At 53.6% G+C, this 26,179-nt stretch overlaps 3 protein-coding genes across 3 annotated transcripts; all 3 read left to right on the forward strand.

Moving 5' to 3' along the window:
* Positions 1-8,440: 8,440 nt before the first annotated feature.
* SPATA24 (spermatogenesis associated 24) lies at positions 8,441-14,072 on the forward strand (the record flags this gene model as incomplete). Its single annotated transcript, XM_082835645.1, has 6 exons — positions 8,441-8,557; positions 9,806-9,871; positions 10,102-10,232; positions 10,318-10,388; positions 13,732-13,834; positions 13,943-14,072. 6 exons carry the CDS (start codon positions 8,441-8,443, stop codon positions 14,070-14,072), a joined length of 618 nt encoding a protein of 205 aa, XP_082691771.1.
* A 1,879-nt stretch (positions 14,073-15,951) lies between these two features.
* On the forward strand, positions 15,952-19,017 carry PROB1 (proline rich basic protein 1; the record flags this gene model as incomplete). The annotated part of the gene is made up of 1 exon (XM_082835826.1): positions 15,952-19,017. The coding sequence occupies one exon, from the start codon at positions 15,952-15,954 to the stop codon at positions 19,015-19,017; it is 3,066 nt and encodes a 1,021-aa protein (XP_082691952.1).
* Positions 19,018-21,633: 2,616 nt separating this feature from the next.
* On the forward strand, positions 21,634-23,629 carry MZB1 (marginal zone B and B1 cell specific protein; the record flags this gene model as incomplete). Its single annotated transcript, XM_082835962.1, has 4 exons — positions 21,634-21,807; positions 22,670-22,794; positions 23,148-23,258; positions 23,349-23,629. The coding sequence occupies 4 exons, from the start codon at positions 21,634-21,636 to the stop codon at positions 23,503-23,505; spliced, it is 567 nt and encodes a 188-aa protein (XP_082692088.1). The 3' UTR covers positions 23,506-23,629.
* Positions 23,630-26,179: the final 2,550 nt, after the last annotated feature.

A 26,179-nucleotide genomic window follows, 5' to 3' on the forward strand; every position in this document is an offset into this window, starting at 1 on the left:
CTTCCCTTCAGTGAAGTCTCAATAGCCAGTCATTCCTAGGCTTAGCCAAAGCAGCTTAATATTGGTTGTTTACAATGTGCACTGAGAATTATACCTCTCCTGTCATTAGAGTCATCGTCTCCCCACCAGATTCAGCTGTTGGAACAACTCAACTTTCCATTTTCTAAGGGAAATGTGGAGAAATGTAAACTGTTTTAGTCCACAGTTTTCTATTTGTCTAATCTCTGTTCAGAGTTACTAGCATTAGCAAACTGCCTAATTTGAGTTTCTTTTACTTCCTTAACCCTCGCTCTTGTAGAGAGCCCAGAAATTAAGTTATTGAGTGAAACAGTTCAATGGACATGGAAGCAGGGGCCAGGGGTGAAGGTAAAATGCAAGACTAAGTCTCAGCTGCTCAGTGCAGGTTCCCTAGTCCATCACAGAACCCAGAGAATGTTCTTTTTGACATTTCCCCTTGCAGCATCACACTTGAGCTGAGTCCCTACACCCCACAGAGGTACAGTGGTCAGATCTAAGAGGAGGCACTGCCAGCCAGCTGGGCTGTTTGCTCAAGCCTAGAGATAGAGGGGAAAGACCCTCAGTCTGAGGCTATGGGGGTCTGGCGTTGGCCCCAGCAGTCACTTTGTTTAACCCAGTGCCCTGTAGTTTGTGATAGGAGATGCTTTTTCATGTAGTCAACATTTGTTGAGTGCCTGGTATGGAATGAGAACATTGGCCCAGAGAGGATGCATGGTTGAACTGGGTCACACAACTTGTTGTGACAGAGCTAGATGGTAGGCCGACTATCAAGTAGGAAGTGTGTGATCATCCCCATTGCTCAGGTAATTCTAGCCATATTGGTTAAAGCAGAATCTTTCCCAAGGATGCCCCTCCCCCCACCCTGGGATCCTGTATCCTTTCTATGGCAGTGCTATATCCACTCAGGACACCTCTCTACACCACTTCTGTATACAAAACAAAAGCAGGCAGCTCTTCCCACTGGTGACAAGGAGGACGGAAGTTGTTGCCTGGACTGTGTGGTTCTGGGCCTTCCTGTGGAGGTGAGCTACCAGAATTGAGCTGCCCAGATTATATCATGAATCTGAACCTGGAAGGATCAGTAGGTAAATGTAGTCTACACTCCATGTTTTCTTCAAGATGGAAGAAAAGTTCCTGTTGGAAGGAGAGTCTGTTAAAACTTGTTTCCAAAGTAGAGTTTCTCCTTTCAGATGCATAGCCGTGATTTAGGCAGATGTATCTAGTATTGTCCCACGTGTGGGCATCCCACAGGGTCAGGAGATGAGTCCAGAGGTAAAGAGTGGGATTTTGGTGGCTGGTAGGGGCACCTGCTCAGCTGCAGGGAGGGAGAGCAGCTCCAGAGATAGTCAGATTTTGTCACCCAATGAAGTCTATCCTCCTGGGTTTTGGGGGGCTTCCTTGATCCCCTCTGAGTGACTAAAGGAATTTACATGGTAAAATGTGCCTGTGGGCCAAATGAGCTATAGAAAGTTGTTTTCCTGTACACACAAAAATCAAAGCTCCCCTGTCCCCAACCCCAATCTCTGCTAGAAAATGGGCCATAATTAAACTGACTTGACAAGGTACAAGACTCTGCTCTAGATGCCCGTGAATAGTGTAGTCACACCTGGATTTCATGGCAGAGATGAGTTATCTGTGATGATACTAAATAGAGGCAATACTAACTCACTTCATTAAATGTCAGGTCTGTTGTCTGTTTTTATAGCACTGATGGTACTGTTTTATTTATTACCTAATAGACTGCAACACTCACATCTGGTTTTCCTGAAGGGAATGGTATTTGCTTTGGGTTGAAGGATAGTTTAATCTATTTGGTACTGTCCAGAATATTGTTAAACTATAATTTCCTGGGTTGCATTTTAGGTGGGTTGTCTGCATGGTGGTAAAATAAGCATTTTCCTCTTGCCTACATCATTTGGAAAGTTTTTATTATATATAAACTCTCTAGGCATGGCGTATTCTTGCTCTCAGAACTTGGCATGCAACTCTAGACTATTTCTGTGAGCACAAATGCAGACTGGAGATGCGTGATGGGAGTGGGGCTAAGAAATAGGGCTTGAGGCTCGAGCAGAAAGCGAAGCTCTCGTAAGAATGGAAGTGCCCTCTGCACTAAATGATCAACAGTGAGGAAGGTGGGATGAAAACCCTTCTCATCACAAGGGGCCATGCAGTTTAAAGGAATCCGTGTCCCCAGATTAGCAACCCTGGGGTTCATCTGCTCAAACTAGAAGACTTCTGAACTTCCTTGATCAGCTCCAGGCCTCACAGCTTAGGAGAAGTGACCAGCAAGAAAATGCCATTGCTGTTCTTTCTGTTGGAAACTATTAGAAATTACGCCGAACTCCAAACCCCACTGGAACGTGGAATCCAGCAGCCTAGCCAAGCTATGTGTTACTCTCATTTACATCCTCACACTCAGGACTGGCTTTGTGAGGAGGCACTGTTGGGATTCCAGAGCTTTCTGTTACGAATAGCCACACACGCGGGTTCATTGTCTGCATGCACTGTTCCTCACAGGAGCTAGCGCTTAATTAGTATTTATTTTGGATTCCTTTAAGGTATAAGCTTAGTGTCCTAATATATTTATTTTTGGAAAGGACCAACTTATTATACATCTTATTTTTTGAGCCTGCATTGTTGATAACCTCGTGCAGTGACCACCAAGTAACTATATACCTGTGTGTTACATATTGATTACATCTTTTGCATCACATTCAGTATTTGGAATTAAAGATGTGAATGTTCTGTGACCAGAGCCAGGTTTGACACAGATGGAATCAGCTCTTGGTGGAGTAAGAATCCTGAAAAATCTGGTCACCTGATCCATTACATCTGGATTGAGTGTATTTTAACAGAAATAAATTAAATGGTTTTATATAAAAAGAATGGCTTTATATTTTTCCTTTGTTCTTTTACCTTTGCCCATGGCACCCGTAGGTACTGCATATTGCCTGACTCCTTGGAGCCACTTAGGACTAGACAGGCTGTTGACCTCTGCTCCAGTGTTCCCTCATACATCAATGGAATTATTGGTGTTTAGCATAATAGATAGCACTGGTGGCATCACCAATTCAATATTTGTTTTCCATCAGATGTCAGCAGCTGCAGCATATTACAGCCAATGTACACATCAAATCTACTTAGCATCTGAACATCAGGTGTTATCCCAGTTCCTTGCTGGCTTTGTTCCTAACGGTCCTCAGTTAGGGTAGTCTTGGTTTAGGAATACAGGACATTGTTAATGTAATAATAATACATTTCATGTGAAGAAATATTAAGGTGATATTCAATTCAGCAAAGATGGAGAACTTACTATGTACCAGGTGGGCTGAACTTTTGGGATGGGGGTCAGGATACAAGTGAGACCCAGTACCATGGCTCCTGGAGTTCACATCTAATGGGGGAGCCAATTAGACAATGCTCCCCAGTGGGATGAATGTCAAAGGGGAGACCAAAGGAAGCTTGGGAATCTATAACAATGGGATTTAATCCAGGATGGAGGATCAGTGAAAGCAATTCTGAGGAAAAGATTTGAAATGTAATCATCCTTCATACAGAGTGCAGTGATTTTTTTTTAAATGGGGATAGAAGCAACACCATTGGAGTGCTCCCATTTCCACAAATAGCACCACCATCCATCCAAATATGAAGTCAGAAACCCAGGCGACTTGTGTGGTAGACTTAATTTGGTGTCCTCCAGTGGACCACACCTAATATTCATGACCTTGTGTAGTCCCCTTTCTGACCCGGGCTGGCCTTGATCTTTAATCAATAGAATGTGGCAAAACCAGCAGCTTGCATTTTTGCACTTAGGGGAAACCAGCTTCCATTTAAGTCCCACCACCCTGAGACCACCAAGCTAACCACATGGAGAAGCCATGCAGAGGAGAACCAAACAACTGAGCTGGCAGCAAGAACTGAACCCAGACACAATCTGAGCCAAACTGGTTGCCACCCACGCTGATGATCACAGCAGAAATGAGCTGCCCTGCCAAGCCTGGTTCAAACTGCAGAACCATGAGCAAATAATACACTGGCTCATGTTTGTTTCTTTTTTTTTTTTTTGGCCACGCCGAGTGGTATGTGGGATCTTAGTTCCCCGACCAGGGATTGAACCTGCGGCCCCTGCATTGGAAGCACAGAGTCTTAACCACTGGACCACCAGGGAAGTCCCCTGGCTACTGTTTTAAGCCATTACATTTTGTGGTAGTCTGCAGCAGTAGATAACCAAACACCTCGACTCCCTTTTTCCCATATCCCCTCCATCATTAAGTCCTATAAATTCTACCTCCAGAACATCCTAAATCCATCTTCTCTCTTCATCTCCTCTGATACCATCTGACTCCCAAATACCATCCACTTTCTCTGACCAGAAACCACTGCAGTAGCTGCCTAAGTAGTCTGTGCATTTACTTAGGGCCATCTCCAATCTGTACACCTTGCTGCAACCAGAGAGATCTTTTCAAAGCATAAATTATAGCATATCACCCTCTTGTTTAAAATACTTCAGTACCTTTCTTTTGCCCCTGTAATAAAAATCAGCAAAGTCTTCAGTATGGCCTAATACTTAACAAGGCTCTACCAAGTTTCTGGCCGCTACCCCTGCTTGTCCTGTACATCTTTTTCTTTTCTGCCATACTAGCCTTTTAGTTACTACACTATGCCAACCCTTTTGCCCGAGGGACTTTGTATATACTATTCACTCTTTCTGGAAGCCTTTCCCATTCACTTGCCCCTGCCCCCTTTGCAAAGTGCCTCCTGGTTACCTTAATAGGTTTCATTCAGCTCAAACATCTCTTCCTCACACCTGACACCCCAGGCTGGGCTAAATCTCCTTTTAAATTATTCTCATTCCTCTCTTTCTTGTACCTCTCATAGCTATAATGCTATTTACTTGAATAGTGACTTAAACTGGGATTTATTTGGGTGTTTATTTGATTATTATCTGTCTCCCCCATTAGACTAAGTTCCAGTCTGGTATTATCTGAACTGAACCTTGAAGGAAATGACATGTCACCTGTCAGGACTTCCTCTGGAAGTACAGCTCAAATTCTTTGAAACTACTCCTATCAAAAGGTAGGATGGGGCTTCCCTGGTGGCGCAGTGGTTGGGAGTCCGCCTGCCGGTGCAGGGGACGCAGGTTCGTGCCCCGGTCCGGGAGGATCCTGCGTGCCGCAGAGCGGCTGGGTCCATGGGCCATGGCTGCTGGGCCTGCGGGTCCGGAGCCTGTGCTCCGCGTGGGGAGAGGCCACGGAGGTGAGAGGCCCATGTGCCGCAAAGAAAAAAAAAAAAAAAGGTAGGACATGTCCCCACTGCTTGAATACGGACTCTGTGGTTCCTTGACGAATAGGGTTGGGCAGAAATGACACTATGCCAGTTTTTAGGCCCAGGCCTTAAGAAAACTGGCATCTCTCATTTCATCACTTTGTGTTTTGTTTTTGTTTTTGTTTTTGGAGCCAGGGCCCCCGGCAGCGGAAGCACAGAGTCCTAACCACTGGACCACTAGGGTATTCCCTCTGTTTCATCACTTTGGATGCTTTCTTTTAAACCCAATCACCATGCTATGAGAAAGCCCAAGTGGCGCATGGTGAGGAACCAAGAACCTTGGTCCTGAGTCTTAGATGAGCTCCCAGCTGACAGCACCAACTTGCCAGTTATGCGAGTGAGCCGTCCTGGAAGTGGAACTTCTCATACCCTCACCCCCCACCCCACTAACCATCCCAGGCATAGAGCAGAAATAAGCTTTCACTATTGAACCCTGCCCAAAGTGAAGATTCCTGAGCAAGGTGATTTTCTTAAGCTGTAAATTTTGGGTGATTTGTTAATACAGCAGTAGATAACCAGAACATCAACCAGTATGACAAGCCTGTGCAGAAAGGCAGCACTTCCCAGGGCAGGATCACAAAGCTATCTGTGATGTCACGTTATTCTGAGCTTTGCTGAGCCCCAGCTGGCTAAGAACCTGTAGTTTTTGTTGACATAGAGTGGGAGTCCGTGGCAATCCCCAACCAGGGTGACCGTCCCTCATGTCCATGCTAGTATGCAGGGTGCGGACCTGGATCCAGGGTTCTCTCTTTGCTCATAACTTCCCATCCTCAGGAACTGGCTGCTGGAGCCTTTTAGGGTTTTGCCCTAAATGTGGAGGGCAGCTGGCGGAGGTGAATGTTGAGTGGCAAGGGAACATCAAGCAGCACCTCCTAAAAGACCCTAGAGAGGGGACAGAGTCCATGGGGAGATTCAGTGATCGCTGCCCCAGAGCAATGTGCAGCTTTGTCCAGGGTAATTCAAAGGAGCATTCACATTTGAAAGACAAAGTTCCTAGAGGTCTCTGCCCTGAGGCACATAAACCACAGAGCACCCTAGAGTCCCATGATATCCAATACAGTAGCCACTAGCCAAATATGACTATTTAAATTTATTTATTATTTATTTATTTATTTACTTTTGACTGCATTTGGTCTTTATTGGTGTGCCTGGGCTTTCTCTAGTTGCAGTGAGCGGGGGCTACTCTTCCTTGAGGAGCATGGGCTCTAGGCACACAGGCTTCAGTAGTTGCAGCACGTAAGCCATTGTGGCTCACGGGCTCTAGAGCCCAGGCTCAGTAGTTGTGGTGCACGGGCTTAGTTGCTCCGTGCATGTGGGATCTTCCCGGACCAGTGTTCGAACCCGTGTCCCCTGCATTGGCAGGTGGATTCTTAACCTTTGCACCACCAGGGAAGTCCCTGGCTATTTAAATTTAAATTTTAATTGGAATTTTAAAAAATTTAAAAAGCAATTCCTCAGTCACCTGAGCTACATTTCAAGTACTGCTGAGCCACGTGAGGCTACTGGCTGCTGGTACTGGACGGTGCAGAACATTTCCATCAGAGAAATTCTGTTGGACTCTACAGCTCTAGGCCCTTAAAAACTGATCAACAGAGGTGGCCTTGCCCTCAAGGACATGAGAACAGACACAATAAAAAAGGAAAGATAAAACAAGGGCTACCACTGGGAGAGCCACAGGAATGGCCATGTTTGTTAGGTCATAACATCCAGCCAAAAAGAGGCACCTAAGCAGCTAAGGAGAGCAGCCTAAGTGGCTTACCTGAAATTTCAACTTCCCTTTGTGGTCATCGACAACATTTTTTCCAAACTCCTTCTTATTACAGTCATTTCCTACTTGGGGGTTTCAAATTCCATAACTTCAGAATCCATTATGTTCAACCAAAATGCATCACAGCATCACGGTTAAGAACATGGACTCTGGAATCAGACTGCCTCTGTCAAAACCCTGTTCCAAGGCTCACTAGCTTGGGTGACCTTGGCTTATTGGGTTATTCATTCTCATAGAACCTGCATTTTCTCATCTGTAAAATGTGGACATTAGAACCTACTTCACAAGGTTATTGTGAGGATCACATGAAATAACACTAATAAGGCATAATGGTGTCATGAAATAGTGAATACTCGATAAATATTAGCTCTGGTAATAGCTAATATCTAATAGCCTGAGCGTAATCTTATTTGGGTTTCAAAACAAGCCCTCAGGGCTTCCCTGGTGGCGCAGCGGTTGAGAGTCCGCCTGCCGATGCAGGGGACCCGGGTTCGTGCCCCGGTCCAGAAGGATCCCACATGCCGCGGAGCGGCTGGGCCCGTGGGCCCGTGGGCCATGGCCGCGGAGTCTGCGCGTCCGGAGCCTGTGCTCCGCAACGGAAGAGGCCGCAGCAGTGAGAGGCCCGCGTACAGGAAAAAAAAAAAAAAAAGCCCTGAATGAGGATTGGTGGGGATGTGTGATTACCTTATCCTTCCCTGCCTCCATTTTACAAGTCTCCTTCATGCCTGACTTCAGTTCTAATATCTTCAGGCTCTTCAGGCTGTCCAGAGCCTGGTACCAGAATGTGAGGACTCTTATCTTGGGTGAAGCCACTCTCCTTTTCTATTCTTGAGCTTCCCTTCATTGCTTAGGCTCAGGCCCCCTAAGTACTAAGTGTGTTCCTAGGAGGAATAAAGATCACAGGAGGCTGGAGTCTCATACTATGGGGGAAATTTAGAGATTAGAGTGGAATAAAGAGACATGTGAAGCTAAATATGCAGGGGTTGTCTCAGCTGACCCTTGCTTCAGGGTCTTGGGCCCTGGGAGAAGGGTGAGGGCTGGTGTCTGAGTGTTGCCTGCCCGCTCCTCAGGACTGCGTGAGAAACATATCATATAATAGATGTGCAAATTCCCTATAAACTTAAATTACTAACGGTGTTGGAGGTTCTCTTACCCAGGCGGCTCCTCTAAGAGAGCGGCTCCTTTAAGAGGCGGGCCCCATCCCTGCTAACAAAGGAAGTCCCCGCCCCTGGTTGCCAGGGTGCTTTGTGGCGTCTCATTTTCATTGGTAGGCGTCAGCGGGGAGGCAAGCCGCGGCAGCCATTTCCAACGAGCTGGTGGGGGCGAAAGATGGGGACGCCCGTCGGGTGGTCGCAGGGGGGTTCAGGATCAGTGTGTCTCGCCTTCGATCAACTGCGGGACGTGATTGAGGCTCAGGAGGAACTGATCCACCAGCTGAGGAACGTGGTACGCAACCAGAAGAGCTGGGGGATGCCGGACTGGACGCCTAAGTGGTGGGGGCGGGGCCAGACGCTGTCCCGATGCCAGGGGCGGGCCGAGAGCACATTGCCAATGGCGTCATCACGAGGAGGCGGGGCCCAGATGTGTTCCGGCTGGTAGAGGTGGAGCCAAAAGGGGGCAGTGTCTCGTGAATATTTACCGGGGAATTTTAGTCAACGCCAAGTTGTTTCCTACTCTCTTTGACTGGTTGTGCAGGGCCTGATAGATATGCCCATCTATTCGCTGAGCTTTAGTTTCCCCATTTCTTTTTTTTTTTTTTTTTGGCCTCGCCACATGGCTTGCGGGATCTTAGTTCCCTGACCAGTGATCCAACCCCGGCCTCTCGCAGTGAAAGCTGGAGTCCTAACCACTGGACCGCCAGGGAATTCCCAATTTCCTCATTTCTAATTGAAGATGACTTCACTGACTTGCCAAGGCCCTTGTGTGCAGAGTAACTATAACATCCTTCCTATTATGGAATCCCCTCCCCATGATGAGTGCAGTAAGCACAGAATTGGCTCTTCACATGTTGACTTAAAGGCTTCCAATCCCTTTATGTCCCTTTGCTTTTGCTTTTTTGGTCAAACCCCCGTTCATGTGTGCAAAGCATTGGAGCCACAGATCACATGGACAGGCATGGTAAAACGCTGGCCAACTGGAGTTCATGGTTTTTCTGTTTTGTTTTTTATCTGGGTAAGAAGGTGGGGACACATAAAACTGACTTCACATCTATTTCTTTAACGGTAGTATGCAGCTCTGGACACTGAATTACCTGCATACCTTTAGGTACCCAGGTCTTTCTGTTGGCAGCTGGCCTTTGCATGTGTGTTCTCACCGTCTGGAACACTTTTCTTTTCCATCCTCTTCTTCTGGCCCACCCCTATTTAGCAGTCAGATATCAGGTTGACATCCTCTTCCCTTCAAGCTGTTCTGACCCTTCCCCAGGCCAGGTCAGGGGCCTCCTCTGGGAACCTCCATCATAGCACACATCATGTTAGAAGTGGTGGCCATGGACTGTCTTCTCCATGAGACTTCGTGCTACTTGAGGGCAGGACATAGAGCTGAGCATCAGTGAATCTTGTGGAATGAACTCTCCCTTTCCTGGGCCCCAGTGTCACCCTAGGTGCCCTGGGCATCCCATTATCTATTCTCAGTCCTGGTCCCGAGAGAAACCCCTACCACCCCAGCCCCTCCCTGAGCCAGCCTCTGTTGCAGATGGTTCTCCAGGATGAAAATTTTGTCAGTAAAGAAGAGTTCCAGGCAGTGGAGAAAAAGCTGGTGGTAAGTGATGGCCTCTGTCAGCTTCTAAGCTTCCCCCATTTCCCAGGATCCCTGTGATTGGGTAGAGTCATTGAGTATTAGCCTCTGAGAGCCTCCAGCCCCAATAGTAAGGACAGAATCTTCCTGTACCCTGGATTCTATGTGCCATTCTGAGAAAGGGGGCTGGTTAAGGGAGCCTAGGAGACCCAAAGTGGCTTGGGATAATGAGGTCACTGCTGCTGCCCCTGCAGGAAGAGAAAGCTGCCCATGCCAAGACCAAGGTTCTCCTGGCCAAGGAAGAGGAGAAGTTGCAGTTTGCCCTCGGAGATGTAGAGGTGCTGTCTAAACAGCTGGAGAAAGAGAAGCTGGCCTTTGAAAAGGCGTGAGTGGGCCTTGGTAGTGGGGGAATGGTTGGGGGTCCCATCTGCCCATCAGCCTTCCCACCCTTTCTTATCTTCTCCACTCAGGCTCTCCAGTGTCAAGAGCAGAGCCCCGCAGGAGTCCAGCAAGAAGGACCAGCTAATCACCAAGTGCAATGGTAGGCGGGAGGCCCACGCTCCCTCCCATGCTTACGTACGTGGGCTCTTCCCTCACAGCCCAGTGCCGGTGTTCAGAGCAGGGTTTCACCCCAACTTCTGCCCCTGGCTGAGGATAAAGGCAAGCCCAGGTGGGCCACACCTTCGCAAAGGCCTTCAGGGACCAGGCAGGCCACGGAAATGAGGGAAGTAGTTGGTGTACAGTATTCTTCATGGCCATAAAGGAATGGGCTCGCTCCCATTTTTCTTGAAACATATGACCTTCTTAGCCTACCTTTTTGTTTTCCCACTTTTGGTGACTATTAGAAATAGTGTACTTGACTTATAACTCTGTTACCAGAGGAACAACGGGGCAATCACAGTGCTGTGTGGAATCTGACCCTTAGTTTCAGTGTTGGGGACCCACTAGGAGGAGTGGGGACTGTGGTAATGTGGAGAACCATGCCCCCTCTCAAGGGCCTAGAACCTCTGCCGTAGGAATAGGGGCCCAGTACTGTCAGATCTTTAAAAAAGAAACTGGAGACCACATTTTAATGGAAGCTTTTCTGACTTTTTAGGGTTGGCAACTGATTTAGAAATTTTTAAAATATTGTATGGGCCAAGGAAAATATTAGGTTTCAACTCTGCTCTATGCAGATGCCTGTGGCCACCTGTTGACTCAGTTGGTGCTCTGAGTTGTGGGGCACTTTCAGTGAGCTACCCAGTGTCCTGAGACCTTAGGACCCCCTTTCATTTTCCCAGAATGCTAAACTCCCCTTACCTAGTTTAAGAAGTAGATGTGGGGCTTCCCTGGTGGTGCAGTGGTTGAGAGTCCGCCTGCCGATGCAGGCGACACAGGTTCATGCCCCGGTCTGGGAAGATCCCACATGCCGTGGAGGGGCTGGGCCCGTGAGCCATGGCCGCTGAGCCTGCGCATCCGGAGCCTGTGCTCCACAACAGGAGACGCCACAACAGTGAGAGGCCCGCGTACCACCAAAAAAAAAAAAAAAAAAGAAGTAGATGTGAATTCCATATACAACATTTCCTTCATTCACTGCAGCATTCATTTCGAGTAGGCCAGAATTCAAGCCCAAAAGAGGTTCAGTGTCTCTCCTGATGGGCCCCCACCTGGAGCCTTGGGCACCCCCTACCCACCAATGCAGCCTTCTCTCTCCCCTGGTGAGTACTGTCACTGGAAAGATGCCAGCAGGCTGCCATCTTAATCTGGCCAAGTGGACTAACAAGCCTCATGGTTGTTTGATCAAGAGCTCCTGTTAGGGCTTCCCTGGTGGTGCAGTGGTTAAGAATCCGCCTGCCAATGCAGAGGACACAGGTTCGAGTCCTGGTCCGGGAAGATCCCACATGCCGCAGAGCAACTAAGCCTGTGCGCCACAGCTACTGAGCCTGCGCTCTAGAGCCCACAAGCCACAACTACTGAGCCCGCGTGCCTAGAGCCCATGCTTCGCAATGAGAAGCCACCGCAATGAGAAGCCCGCGCACCGCAACAAAGAGTAGCCCCCGCTCACCGCAACTAGAGAAAAGCCCGCGCGCAGTGACGAAGACCCAATGCAGCCAAAAATAAAATAAATAAATTTAAAAAAAGAGCTCCTGTTAGGACCTCCTGGAGCCCAACAGGCAGTCAGTGCCTCCATACCCAAGGATGTTGGTCTCCTAGTCCTTCCCCTTTCCCTGGACATCCCCCCACTTCCCTAAAAGGAACCTAGGGTTCTTTCCTGGTGCTGCTAGAGGCCCTTCCTCTAGGACATTTCCTAGAGATCAGCCAGGGCCTCGGGGCTCTGCGACTGCTTGTGGAAGGTGTGTGAGTCACGGGGAGGAGCCTGGCTGCCTCCCCCAAGAAAGTCCTGAACTCCTCCAGTAGGGCATAAGCCCTCACATGAGGAGATCTGGTGACCTGAGCTACCCCCTGGCCTGTCTCCCACCCCCCCTACCTCCCTTTGCATGGTTCCAGTTTTACTCTTACATAGTTCCTTATTCTCAAAAGGCTTTTCTAACCATTCTCTCATTGGGTGCTGTTTATTCTAAATTTAGCTCTCATTTATTTTAAAAGAATCAAACACATTTATGATACTTTTTTTTTGCGTCCCGGGCCGGGGCACGAACCCGCGTCCCCCGCACCGGCAGGCAGACTCGCAACCACTGCACCACCAGGGAAGCCCTATGTTACTTTTTTCCCATAAGAACTTCACAAACAATCAGTTTGGATTCACTGGATGACCTGGGGAAGGAGGTTCAATAGTCCTGGTCCTGTGGCCCAGTGAGCCCATGTTTTCATTCTTTTCCTTCACCCATGTCTCTCTGTAACGTGTGCCTTAACTTTTTAATCAGATCTTCTCTTTTGAAACCTTCACTGCTTCAGTATATCTGCATTTTCAGAGCTTATGTTCTAGTTAATCTTTGTCCAGCCTTTAAAAGCAGTAGGATTTTCTTCCTTTGAGGATCAGAATTTTCCAGGACTCCCTGAGGGACATTATGTAAATGAAGCAACCCGAGATCCCTACAGCCTTACTGGATTTTAACCCAAGACACAAAACTTACGCTTGCTTCTAATGAGCACTTAATCTTTGCCACCACTGTCTCCCTGGGTCCTCCCCACCCGCCCTGTGGAATAGGGATCCTGTCTTCTCCCCTGAGGCCCTAACACAGGGCTGGGCATCCAGCTGGTCCTCAGTAGGTCTGGTTGGATTGAAATGACTGAACTAGGTGATGTTTCTAAGACCTAAAGGCCCAGGGGACATCCTGTTCATTCCACAAGTAAAAGTATTGTACATCTAGTACGTGCCAGGTACTATTTTAGGCCTTAGGGTTAAAGCCGTGAATAAAACAAAAAATCCTTGTCCTTGTGGACCTTATATCCTAGTAGAGGAAAAGACAAATGAGCAAAATGTATGGTCTGTGAGATATAAGTGCTAAGAAGGAAAATAAAGCAGGAAAAGGGGATAGGAAGTATTGGGAAGGGTTGTGATTTTAGACTAGGAAGGGTCTCACCAAGGAGGTGATATCTGTAAAGAGCTGCAGGAGTTGAGGGCAGGAGCCATTCATCCTCCTGCTTTTGGGCAGGGCTGACCATCTCTCTCCAAGGGCCCTTGCCTGCCCTCATGTGAGCTACCTGGTCCAGAATAGAGCTGTAAAGTCACTGACACATTCATCAAGATGTTGTGCCCTCCACTCCCACCCCATCATGACTCCATAATAAACTCATTCTTACGAAGGTATTAGCAACTACTGTTGGACAACCTCTGCGTTGGGGGAGCCAAGTTCTGAAGAGACCTCTGAGGGAATGCCTTATTTCAGGAAGGAGCTCATGGGATGGGAACCACTCCTCCTCCCTGCCTCTCTCCCCCACAGAAATTGAGTCTCACGTTATAAAGCAAGAAGATATACTTAATGGCAAAGAGAATGAGATTAAGGAGTTGCAGCAAGTTATCAGCCAGCAGAAAGAGATCTTCAGGTGAGGGGTCCGGGCCAGGCTGGGGATTGTTGATGGAAGTGGGGAGCCAGACCTCTGGTCCCTACCCTTGGGCTGTCCCCAGCCCATGCCCAGCCGGCTCCGTTGCAGGAATCACATGTCTGACTTTTGGATCCAGAAGCAGCAGGAGAACTACATGGCCCAGGTGCTGGACCAGAAGCATAAGAAAGCCTCGGGGATGCGTCAGACCTGGAGCCGCCAGTGTTCCAGGGAAAAATAAAATGGGCGTCTCCTTCCTGTTATCTGGCTGTAATGCCCAACCTCTGCCTTCTCTGCTGTGGTGGTCCCCATCCTGACCCTTCCTATCCCTGTGGGTACCTCCCTCAGGCCTCACAGTGGCCTGGACCCCAGGGAAGAGGTAGGGCGAAAGGCAAAAGACACTCTTTCCTTCTTCCCTGCCTGCCTTTTGGACCACCACCTGCCAGGCCACTGCTGTGTTCAGAATGGATGCTCCTCGAGTCTCCAGCCCCTGCTACTCCCCTCCCTCCCTCCTTTGGGTAGTAGTGGGGGCCCATGGGGGTATGGGGTTGTAGCCTAGGGAAGGACTACTTGGTTGTCTAGTAGGCACTGTCCCTTCTTACTCTTGGTATTAAATTCCTTCCTATATAAACAACCCTGGTTACCCCAGTGCCCTGGTAAATTTAACTCTCCCAACTTGAAGGGCTATCTGTGTATGTGTTGTGTATGTGTCTATGAGAAGCCCCGACTGGAGAGCTCAAAGATGGTGGGTTCGAGGACCACAGTGAATTTGGGAAATCAGTTTCCATCACATAACAGTAACGCTGTACCTGTGAATCACATTTGCACCTTCTTACCCTTCTCCCAAACTTAGAAGCTTATTAGTCTTAGTCTGCACAAATGGAGGAAGGAAAAAGGACAATGCAGTGTTGTGTGTGTGTGTTTTTCTTCTGCTATGTCTTTTTAAGGTGGGGTAACAGTGTGTGAAGGGGCTATGACGTGCTCAAGTTGCATACGCAGGGCTGGATGTGATGGACAGGTTGGATCCTCTCAGAAGCCATCACTAATGTGCCGTAGGTGATAAAGGGGACACACCAGGCAGGGGTCCCACTCAAGGGAGGCTGAGTCAGATTTGTCAAGTCTAGCCTTTCCTGGCTCAGTGTGAGAATGAATGCGTAGGAGGGGCCAGTGCTCTTGCTCCAGGGCCAGCTGGGGCCTGAGTCATAGCAGGACCTTGAAGCCAGAAGTTTAAGGGCAAGTGGTGCCCATTGTCATTGTCCCAGGAGAGTGACAGGTGGTGGCTGCTTCCCCATCAGCACTTGTCCCCAGGGCAAGTCCTAAGGTGGCAGGGGCTGGAATGAGGGCCTTGTGAGTGTATGGGGGAGCACAGAGCTATTCTTGCCTCAGAGGGGGCTTTAGAGAAGGGACCACAGCTACCCCAGAGGTTCCTAAGAGATGCCACATCAGCATCCGGGACTTGTTCTGGAAGCCTGAAAAGCTAGAACTGTCCCCTCCAGCCTAGGTTTCCACTAAGGGCAGTGGGTCCAGCCAGGGACAGCAGTTTTTTGAGGCCCCAGTACAACTTTTGGAGTCGGGGGAAGCCCTCCAAGCCATGCTCCTCTATCAAAGGTGAGGGGGGATGCACCCTTATGAGCTCTAGCGACAGACTATGGGAGGGCCAGGGAGGAGGGGTGCACTGCAGTGATGGGAAGACGCGGGGGGCTGACATAAAGATGAAATTGTTAGCAAGACCTTAGTTGTCTGGTCTCCTGGCTCACACTCTGATCCACATGCCGTAGTGCTTGATCTCAGGCAGGTCCCTGCTTAGCCTCCGTTCCGTCACCTGTGATGGATGAGTGGAGCTGGGCCTAGCTCCTGCGTACAAGTTGGATGCCTGCCCTCCCCTCAAGCCTGGAATGCCACCCCAGGCTCTCTGGCCGCGCCGGAGAAGGGGTCTGGGAGGGTAGGACCCAGGGCCCAGGTCTCTCCGGCTGCCTATGCCGACGTCTCGGGAGCGGACGCGGCCGCTTTAAGGCGCGGTGACCCCACGGCACCCGCGGGCGGGGCGGGGACAGTGCTGGCATCCGCGGCACCAGCAGAGGCGAACGCGAGGGAGAGAGTGCGCGGCGTCCGGCCTCAGCATGCTGACCGCGTTCGCCCCACCAACCCTGCCCGGGGTCCCAGGGCGGCTGCCCACGGCCCCCGCGCGGCGCCAGGACTCCTCCAGTTCGTCAGGCTCCTACCACACGGCTCCGGGTTCTCCAGAGCCCCCGGACGTTGGGCCGGACGCGGAGGGCAGGGCGAATTGGCCCACGGTGGCCCCTGTGCTGGGGGAGGGCGCGCAGCCTCGCCTGTCCGTCAGTGCCCAGAATAGCCGCCAGCAGCTCGGGCCCGGCTCGGGTTTCCCGCGAGGCCCGGCCTCGGGCCCGCGGCCACCCCAGCCCCAGCTGCGCATGCTGCCGTCGGGGGAGATGGAAGTCATCTTCGGCGCCGGGCCCCTGTTCAGCCGTTCTGACGCAGAGGATAGCGAGGTGCAACAGCTTACGACGCAGGCCTTCCGCAGCCTCTCTCCGCCCGGCTCCGCGTCTCCCATCTCTGCCGAACCGCAGCCCCAGGGCCCCGACGGTGGCTCCCGCTGGGCCACCTACCTGCAGCTGCGACCCCGCGGGCCGAGTCCTGCCACCCCAGCGCAGTTCGAGTGTGTGGAGGTGGCGCTGGAGGAGCGTGCCGCGCCTGCCAGGACCCGGACGGTGCCCAAACGTCAGATCGAGCTGCGTCCCCGGCCCCGGAGTCCCCCGCGGGAGGCCAGCGCGCCGCCCCCGCGACTGTTCCTGCGCACCGGCTCCCTGGACGAGTCTCTGGGCCGCCTGCAGGCTGCCGCGGACCTCGTGCAGACGGCGCTGGCCAGAAAACTGAGCCCCGCGACCCCTGCCCCAAGCAGCGCCACCTTCGGACCCACGGTACCGCCAGAGCCTGCGGCCCCGGAAACGCCCCGCAGTACTCGAGTGGCTCTGAAGGAGGCCAGGTCTCGGCCACCTCGTGTGCATTATAGTTCAGCCCCCGCCAGGGCCCCACGACCGTGGCCTAGCCTCCGTGAGCGCGCAATTCGGCGCGACAAGCCCGCGCCCGGGACCGAGCCTCTGGGTCCAGTTAGTTCCAGCATCTTCCTGCAGTCTGGGGAGAAGATCCAGGAGGCGCACCACCAGGAACCCAAGACTCGGTTCCCGCAAGAGACTCCGGATCGAACCGTCCTGAGGGCACAGAGTCCGTCTTCCCAGTCTAGGGCCCCCCGGGAGGTTTCGAGTAAGCCCGTGAGACCGAGGAGCCCATCCCCGCTGTGGCAAGCCCTAAATGGGACCGTGCGGGGTCCTCGCTGCCCCTCGCCCCAGAACCTGTCCCCGTGGAATAGGGCTATCCGGAAGGTGAGTGGCCCGTCGCTCCCCGAGGCATCCTCCGCATGGGGAAATCAGGATGCTGCTGTCACGGAAACTGTCAGCGGGAAGAGCCCTTCCCCTCCGACCCTTTCCCAGTGGAATCGGGGTGTTGCCAGTGCAAGAAGCCCATCCCCCGAAGCTCCTTCCTCGTGGGAGGTTCCGCATCCGGCAGGTGGGGATATAGTTGAGGGGAGTAGGAGCCCGTCCCCGCCAAACTTGTCCTCATGGGAGACTCCAGATCGTCCTACTGGGACGTGGAGCCCATTGCCCCAAGAGACGTGGGACTCCACAGTGCAGAGCTCAGCGGTAGTTTCTACGCGGGAAGCTATGAATGGCGTAGCCCAGGAGGAACTGGTGCCACCCACGCCATCTGCACCCGGGACTCCAGAGCTAACAGAGGCGCAGAGTCCGTCCACGCGGGAGATGCCGGATCTTGCCTTCCCAGGCAGCCAGCTGTCGCCAGCGGTGGCTGCACCCCAGCTGCCTCTCAGTCGCCTCGTGGGCACCCTGGATGCCGATGCGCGCCCGGAAGCCTTGGGCTCTGGAGAAGCGGCCTCGGGACGCCCGCGCGTGGCCATTCCGCGGCCCCGCGACGTGCGCAAGATGGTGAAGACCACATACGCGCCAAGCTTCCCGGCAAGCACCCCAGGCTCAGGGCTCCCTGCGCCTCCTGCGGAACCCCGCGGGGAGGAAGGCGGCGCATCCAAGACACAAGAGCTTCAGGCGCTGGGGGCCCCCGCCCCAGCTCACTACACTTCCGTTTTTCTCAAGGACTTTCTGCCGGTCGTGTCACACCCCTACGAGACCCCAGAGCCAACCACAGACACAGTCCCCCGGGACGTTACGCAGCCCAACGGGGTACTGCGGCGGAGGGCAGAGAACAGCACGGCGAAACCCTTCGCGCGCACTGAGATCCGCCTGCCTGGTGCCTTGGCCTTAGGCCGCCGGCCGGAGGGAACCCAGGGAGTCGTGGTGCGCGGTCCTGGCGGAAAGAACAGGGATGCAGAGCCCCAGCGCCTGGTCCCCGACGACAAGGGTCGTACCAGCCCTCTAGGCGGCGCTCGCACCTCACCCCAGAAGTCGCCGATAGGGCCGGCAGGGACCCAACCTCCCAGACCGCCCCGCCCTAGCTCCCCGCAGGCGTACCCTAGCTCGAGCCCTGGAATAGCATCGAAACAGGAGACGCCACCTATGGCCCCTGAGCCCGCGGTTGCGGTCCAGTCGCCCCTCCCGCGGGAGCCCCAAGCGTCCGCTGGCAGAGCGGCCCCGCCCCAGGCCCGCGCCGCCTCGGCGCCTCCCATGGACCGGTCCCCGGAAGGCCCCTCACAGGGGGCGCGCAGGCCGCCCGGGGCCGCGCACCCGGGGAAGGTCCTGGTGGACCCAGAGAGCGGCCGCTACTACTTTGTGGAGGCGCCGAGGAAGCCTCGGCTGCGGCTGCTCTTCGACCCCGAGAGCGGGCAGTACGTGGAGGTGCTGCTGCCACCCTCGCCCTCGGTGCCACCCCGCCGCGTCTACACCCCGCTGGCCCTGGGCCCCGGCCTCTACCCGCCGGCCTATGGGCCTATCCCTGGCCTCTCACTGCCACCATCCCCGGGCCCGCCGGCCTTCAGCGGCCCCCAGCTACCCTGGGCCTCCGAGGCGGGGCCCCTGGACGGGATGTACTACCTGCCAGTGAGCGGGACCCCCAGCCCCGCGCCTCCTCTGCTCCTCTGTGCTCCACCCTCCAGCTTGGGTCCCGCCCAGCCGAGCAAGGGCTCCTTGTTCCCCGTGTGAGGCCCCAGGGCCTGATCCCCATGGTGTTGGGGCCCGTTAATGGCCTTGGAAGTTCTGGCATCCAGTCCTGTGCCCTCTTTTCCTTCTATCACCTCTTTCTTTTACCCATCTCATGCAGTCTTCAGACCAGAAGTTACCTTCAGAGTGCTTATCTGAGACCCCCAGCGCTGATGGAGCTGGAGCTCAGGAAATGGCTGCCTGTTTCCTCCCCCGACAGAATCGTATACCCCTTTCCCAAGCATTCCCAGAGTGTGGTGTGTTGGGGGGCTGTGTGTGTGTGTGTTGTGGGATGAAAAAAATGCAGAACGTGAGAGTTGTGAGTTAGGTTTTATTTGGGGCAAAATGAAAACTATAAGCCTGGGAGACAGCCTCTCAGCACTGAGGAACTGCTCTGAAGAGGTAAGTGAGGGAAGTCAGTATAGATGTGGGTTTGGTGAAGGAGGATACAGGCAATGGAGCACACATTTTGGCAGAAGGTTGCTGCTAGTCACAAGGAGCAGATGTCCATTAATGATTTTAGTGCTTTTCTAGTTATGAGAAGATGCAAGAAATTGGGCTCATAAAATCTTCTCCTGAAAATATCTGACTATCTAAAGGCCTTTTCTGCCAGTGTTTCCCAGAGCACAGAGGGCCTCATTCCTGATCTCTGCCCAGAACTCCTTTCAGGGTGTATTGAAGGTCAGCGATTGCACTGGCTAGTGATTTCATCCTTGTAGAGGCAGCTGGCAAGTGACAATTTTTAGTTGGTAGCGTGAGAAATCCCAGGACATGGCCCCAGATGCCGACCTGAGGGGGTGACGGGGTTCCTCGGGGGCAGCAGGAAATGGGAACTGCAGGGGACAGGGCTGCCCCCAGAGGTAGTGAGCTGTCTGTGTCTCCCTGAAGGTGGGCCCAGCAGAGGTGGAGCAGGCTAGTGAGCACTGATGGGATGAGGAGAGAAAGACACTGGCTATCAAATCTGTTATTCTTTGCAAGAGGATCTGAGCCTCGGCCTGGGAGGCTGCGGGGGAGAGTGGCTAGTGCAGGCCCATCTGAGAGAGAGAGCTGCGGGGACAGGTGGTGGAGGTGGAGAGGGAAGTAATACGGAAGGGGCCATGGAGGGTCATCCTGGGACTTGGTGTGGGGGTGCTGTGGGGAAGGTGGGGAGGTGACTGTAGTCTCCAGCTGGGAGTACCGCCCCTCATTGTCCCCTCAACCCCAGCCTCTGACTTGGCTTGTCTAAGCCCTCAGAGCTGAACTGGCTGGTCCTGGGGTTAGGAGTGGAGGTTCCAGCCATTCCCACCGAGGGTGGGGGACAGATGAGTGTGTCGTCAGGAAAGACTTAAAAGCACGGAGGATGGTTGAGCTGTTGTCCCAGAGGAGACTCTTGATCTCTCTGGGTGGGGTGGAGGGTGGGTTAGGGCTGGCAAAAGAAGGGATGCCCCTGTGAGGAGCCCTCATCTGGTTCCACTGCCCTGGTAACAGGTGTGGCAAACATGCCTAGGGAGGGGCTGGCTCTTCAGGTTCATCACAGCATAGGAAGGGACGGGACCCAGGGCCTGTGTTCCAATTGCCTTGAGATTCCAGGAGCTTCTGAGGAGAGCAGAGGGAGATGAATGGTGTGGGAGGTGCTCTGCGTGGGGGTCTGTGTAGAGTTCTGAGTGAAGTGGCTGGGTCTTGTGGGACTGGTATGTGATGTGATAAGTTTGGGGAAGAACAGTTACCATTAGAAGCAGTGTCAGGGATGGAGATCAATGCCTTCCTTAAGTTCCAGGCCTCCGGGGGGCCTGGATCCCTTGGAGTCACTGCCCCCTTGCCTTGAACTGGAAGCTGACTGAGAGAACTATGAGTCAGAATAACCTGGACATCTTTCTGTGGCTGGAGATGCTGGTCCTGATGGCAATGAGGGCCCTGGGCCACTCCCCCTCACCGCATCGTGGTGTGCAATAAATTGCTGACCCCATGGCCACGATGGCTGGAACAACTGGTGTAAGGTGTCTGATTTCCTGCTGCGGTCCCTTAGCACCCCAGAGTGCCCTTCCATGCCTGGGTGTGGCCTGGGGGAGGGGACCATGTGTGTCTTTCATACACTGTGGCATCCCTGCCTCAGCGAACTTGCCTCTCAGGGAGGGAGCCTTGGCTGGCAACCACGCCTGTGGCCTCATTCCTCCTGGTGGCTGAGTGGCCAGTGTGCCTTGGAGTCAACCAGGCTTGGTTCCAATCTCAGCATAGCCCTTCTAGCTGTGTGGCCTTGGATTTGTCACTTTTCTCTGAACCTTTGTGTCCTCAGGGGTAGATTTAAGATGACAGTAACAAGCCACCTCCTTCCCTGAGGGGCTCAGCGTAGTGCCTGCCATGTGCTCAGGTCCCAGGACATGAGAGCTATCAGCCCCCATGTGTCCTCGCCCAGGCCCAGCCCCCCTCCTTGCCTCATTGGCTGGAACCACGGGGTCCCACGAGAGGAGGTGCGCGAGAGGTGTCTGCAGGGCCCTGGGGGAAGGGAGAGAACGGGAGGGTGAGGTGTCGGTTTCCCATTGGTCTGGGGCAGGCTCTCTGCAGCAACCCCCACTGCGCATACACACCTGCACCCCTGCACCCCAACCACAGTCCCTGCTTGCTGAGCCAGCTCCACAGACCATGAGGCTGTCGCCGCTGTTGCTGCTGCTGCTGGGGGCCTGGACCATCCCAGGGGGCCTTGGGGACAGGGCCCCGCTCACAGCCACCGCCCCTGAGCTGGATGATGAAGAGAAGTTCTCAGCACACATGCCTGCTCACCTGCGCTGTGACGCCTGCAGGGCAGTGGCCTACGAGGTGAGCCCCCCACCCCCTCGCCGCCCCGCGAGCAGTTCTCCTGCCCCTACCCAGGCCCCCACCCAAGCCAGACCCCTCCATCTACCTCAGATTCCACCGCTGGCCTTGGATCCCCAAACCCCGCCCCCCCCAAGGCATCGAGCTAGACTCAGCCTTCCATGATATTGCCATCTTCACCTCACCGGCACCGGCCTGCCTCAGTTTACCTATCTGTTTGCCCAACAAAGAGCAGGCGATCTCTGGGACACTAGGGAGTCACTAGCTTGTCCTCTCGGACTCCTCCCTTTCTAGAACCACCCTTAAGTCTGGACTCCTTCCCAAAGCATGACTGGGGAGCATTGGTGTATGTGTACACGTGTGCATGTTTGTCAGTCCCATGAGTCCATGAGCATGTGTGTGTCTTGAGTTCACATACAAACCTGTCACGCGTGCCTGAGTACTTGTGTGTGTCTGTGTGACTGTGTGCACGCGCACGCACATGGGGGCTATGAGTACACGTGTCACTGAAGACTGGGAGGTTTTTTTTCTTTCCTTGTTCTTGTGGTTTCAAATAGTGTGTGCTGATGGGCAGGTGTTACCTGGGGGAGGGGCCCCAATGCCCAGGCCTAATTCTCCACCTCAGTGTTTCCCACCCACCTCCCATCCCAAGGCAGCGGATCTTGCCTCAGCTGGCGTGGTCCCAGCTTTCTGGACCTGGAGGAGGGCCGTGAAGCCTGCCTCACAGGTGCTTCCTGTTCAAAAGGCTCCATTGCCTTGTTCTTCCTCAGAGACACAGGCTTCTGTCCCCGCCCCCAGCCCAATCACCCCTCCTTTCACGCTGAGCAGTTCTGAAGCCCTGGTTCTCAACCCCTCCTTGTTCCAGATGTGGCAGCATCTGACAAAGGCAGAGGCCAAGCTTCACACCCTGGACTCCGGGGGCCGTGGCAAGCTGAGCGAGTCGGTATACACAGACGTCCTGGACCAGAGCTGCTCCCAGACCTGGCAGGGGTGAGTTGAAAATCTGGCCCCTGCCCCCCTCCTCCAGGGGCAGGCTGATGAGTGGGGCTTCTCATTCTCCCACTCACACACCACACACACTCCAATAGGGCTCTGGCCCAAGGGTGGGGACTGGCTGGGACAGAGTCTGAGCTCTGGAGCTGGGAGCAAGTAGAAGAGTAAGGTGGCCAGGAGACAAGGTTGCTGTGTGACTTTGGGCCCGGAGTTTCCCCTTTCTGGTCCTTGGTTTTTCAGCAAGGAGGCTCAGAATCTGGGCACGAAACTCGGCAGATGCCCAGTGTGCCCAGCTTCATGTGCTGATGGGCTCCACTAATGCTGTCTCCCTCTCCTCCCACTGCCTCCAGCTATGGAGTTGGAGAAGTGGACCAGGTGAAGCGTCTCATGGGCCCAGGACTTAGGAAGGGGCCGGAGCCGACCATCAGTGTGATCATCATGGGGGCGCCGTGGCCCACGAGGTCGTGACTGGAGGACTGGGGTGGGATGGAGCCTTGGTCTGCCCCACTGCGGGCCGGGCAGAGTCTGAGGCTCCTCCTGGGCTCCCCTAGGCTCTCCAAGACATGCTTTCACTACCTGGGGGAGTTTGGAGAAGACCAGATCTATGAAGCCCACCAACAAGGTCAAGGGGCCCTGGAGGCATTGCTGTGTGGAGGCCACCGGGGGGCCTGCTCAGAGGAGGCACCAGTCACAAGGGCAGAGCTCTAGTCCAGCTCCTCCTTCCCCTTCCTGGTCAGCCCCTAAAGGGAGCTGGGCTTCCTCTGGATCTGTCCCCTCCTTTCTGCAGGCTGCCTGGAGGGCGGGGAGGCCTTGTTCTTCTGTGCTGCCACTCTCCCTCCCTCCTCCAGCTTCTGGGCCCTGGGGCCCGGGGGGGGGCGGCCAAGGCCTTCCCCTCTGGACTCAAATAAAACCAGTGACCTCGATTCCTTCTCTCTGCAAAAGATGCTTGGGGGGCTGGGAGGATAGACATTGGTGTTTCTGCTGACGTCCCTCCTAGAGAGGGCCAGGTACACATCCCCCACAATTTCCCAGAGGTAAGTGAGATCTGTCATGGCTGGAAATGTGAGTGAGCTGTCAAAGGCATATGGAACCAGTTATCTGAACGGTTGAAACCCCAGATCCCTCAGGAGAGAAAAGAAAAGCCAAGGCAAACTCCATAAGCAGGCTGCCTGTGGACATACCCACTGCAACCACTGCGTGCTACTGTGCCCCTCCCAGAACACTAGTCTTCCTGGGTCTACATCCAGCAGCTGCTCACTTTCTAGACTCTGCTCTGACCCCAGCTAGCATGGTTGAGCCCTCGGTGCTCACCTGGGACAGGGCAGGGCAGGGCAGGGGTCCTGGAACAGGCTGGATTCAGTATCTTGGCTGTACGTCCTGCTCTCCCCAGAAATTCTCACCTGGGCCCCTTTTCTTAGAAACGGAGAAAAGAGCTCCACCTGGTTCACACCTGGGTCTGGGTATCTGGGGTCAGTGGTGCTACAGCTTACAGATTCATTTGTGTCTCTGATCCTCCAAAGCCCTGGAAAGTGGACAGAACAGACACTCTAATCCCCTGTTGACAGGTGCAGAAACTGGGGCTCAGACAACAAAAGAGGCTCAGGCAGAGTCCCAGGCTGAGCAGTGGCAGGGCTGGGAGGGGATTCAAATTTGGGGAGTAGGGGAAGGTTAGGGCTGAAGGAATGGTGGTGTCCCAGGCAGGCCCTTACCACTCTGCACCCCAGCCCCCTACGTTCCATCACCTGTTCCCCATCTGCCTGAGGCCCCTCCTCCTGGCCCTCAGGAGAGAACTCTTAAGCACCAGGAGAGCCAGGGCCCAAGGAATTGGCTGAACAGTCAGTAGTATCAGGTGTGGAGCCGGGAGCCCATGACGTGCACCTGCGTGGCCCTGTGTTTTTGTGGAGTGATTTAGAGACACACTGCGTCAGAGTCTAGGTGCTCCAGGTCCATTTGTGTGATTGTGTATCTGAGACCATGTGCAACTTCCCGGCTTTGTCTCCATGTGTGTGGTATGTGGTTTGGGTTGATTTGAGGGTCCAACGGACAATGTGTGGAAGGGGTAGGGCTGTCTCCCCAGCCCCTGGGAAGTACCGGGGAGGAGAGGGTGGGGAGGAGAGTACCGGTGAGGAGAGGGTGGGGAGGAGAGTGCCGAGGAATAGAGGCTTCGAACTGGTCAGATGACTTTGGGAACCTGGGAACAGGAGCCAGGATTTGAGAGGAGAGGACAGGTGGACAGAGGAACGGGCTGGAGGCTGGACAGGCCGTCGGATTCGGATTCGGGGCTGTGACATGAAGCTGCTACCCAGCTGGACAGTGGTGCTGCGGGGGAGGCCTTGGGGCAGGGCCTGGCCATGGGCACAGCGACCCAGAAGTAGGTGGACCCTAATGGGGTTGGGGCAGCGCAGAAGGGAGCAGAATCAGGGCCCTCAGCCCCTGGGCTCTCCCCAGCCCCCAGGAGGGGAAGATAGGCCGGGCCCAGGCCGGCTTCAGCGGCTGCGTGGCAGTCACGCAGGGCCCGGTGCTTAGAAAGGCCCCACAAATCAGTTTAATGCTCTGCTGTTGCTGTTTTTAAATTTATAATACTTTTGCAACAGGGGCACCAGATTTTCATTTTGCACTGGGTCCCACAGATTATGTAGCTGGTCCTGACTGGGAGGGGAAGGGAAGGAATCCTTGTCCTGACACAGAGGACAGAAAAGACCGGGCTAGCCTCGGCAGCTCCTTCTCAAGGAGGCCCATCTGTTCTGTGCCTCAGGGACCCTGAGGGGCGAGTGGAGGTGGTGGGGAGGGCAGCCCTGTCTGACATTTTATGTATAATTAACAGCGTGGGCTCAGTAGTTCAGGCCAACCTGAATTTTTGGAATGGCTTTCTAAAACCTTGCTACCTGTGTGGCCTTGGTCAGATCACATCTCCTAAATCTGTTTCCTCAGCTGTAAAAGAGGTTAATGGCACCCAGCACCTGGGGTTAAACATGACAATACGTAGATATTGCTTGGCACGCAGTTGTTCCTAAATAACGAGGTGGGTTATGATGATGATAATGATTAACTTTTGATTAATAAGCAGGGAAAAGCCTCATTCAGAGTGTACCATAATATGTGCCCATTTTCACTCCCTTTCCTCTCACCTCACCCAGGGTCTGGTAAACTTCCAAGGCCGTCTGCTCCTCACCCCCTCTCCGGCCCTCTCTCAGAAAATACCTGTCCCGTGCCCAGGCTCAGGTGCGGGCAAGGAAGGGTGTGCTCGGGAGGTAAATGTGGCAGAGGCTTGGGCGGCCTTTTCCACCGTGGCCAGAGTTAATACGTTACCTGGGCCTGGGCCCTCCTTTCGCAATCAGTGTTGGAGATCTGGTTACAGATTTACTTTGAACAATGTCGGCTA

Source organism: Leucopleurus acutus (genome assembly GCF_964270905.1).
Source record: "Leucopleurus acutus genome assembly, chromosome: 3".
NCBI classification, from domain to species: domain Eukaryota; kingdom Metazoa; phylum Chordata; class Mammalia; order Artiodactyla; family Delphinidae; genus Leucopleurus; species Leucopleurus acutus.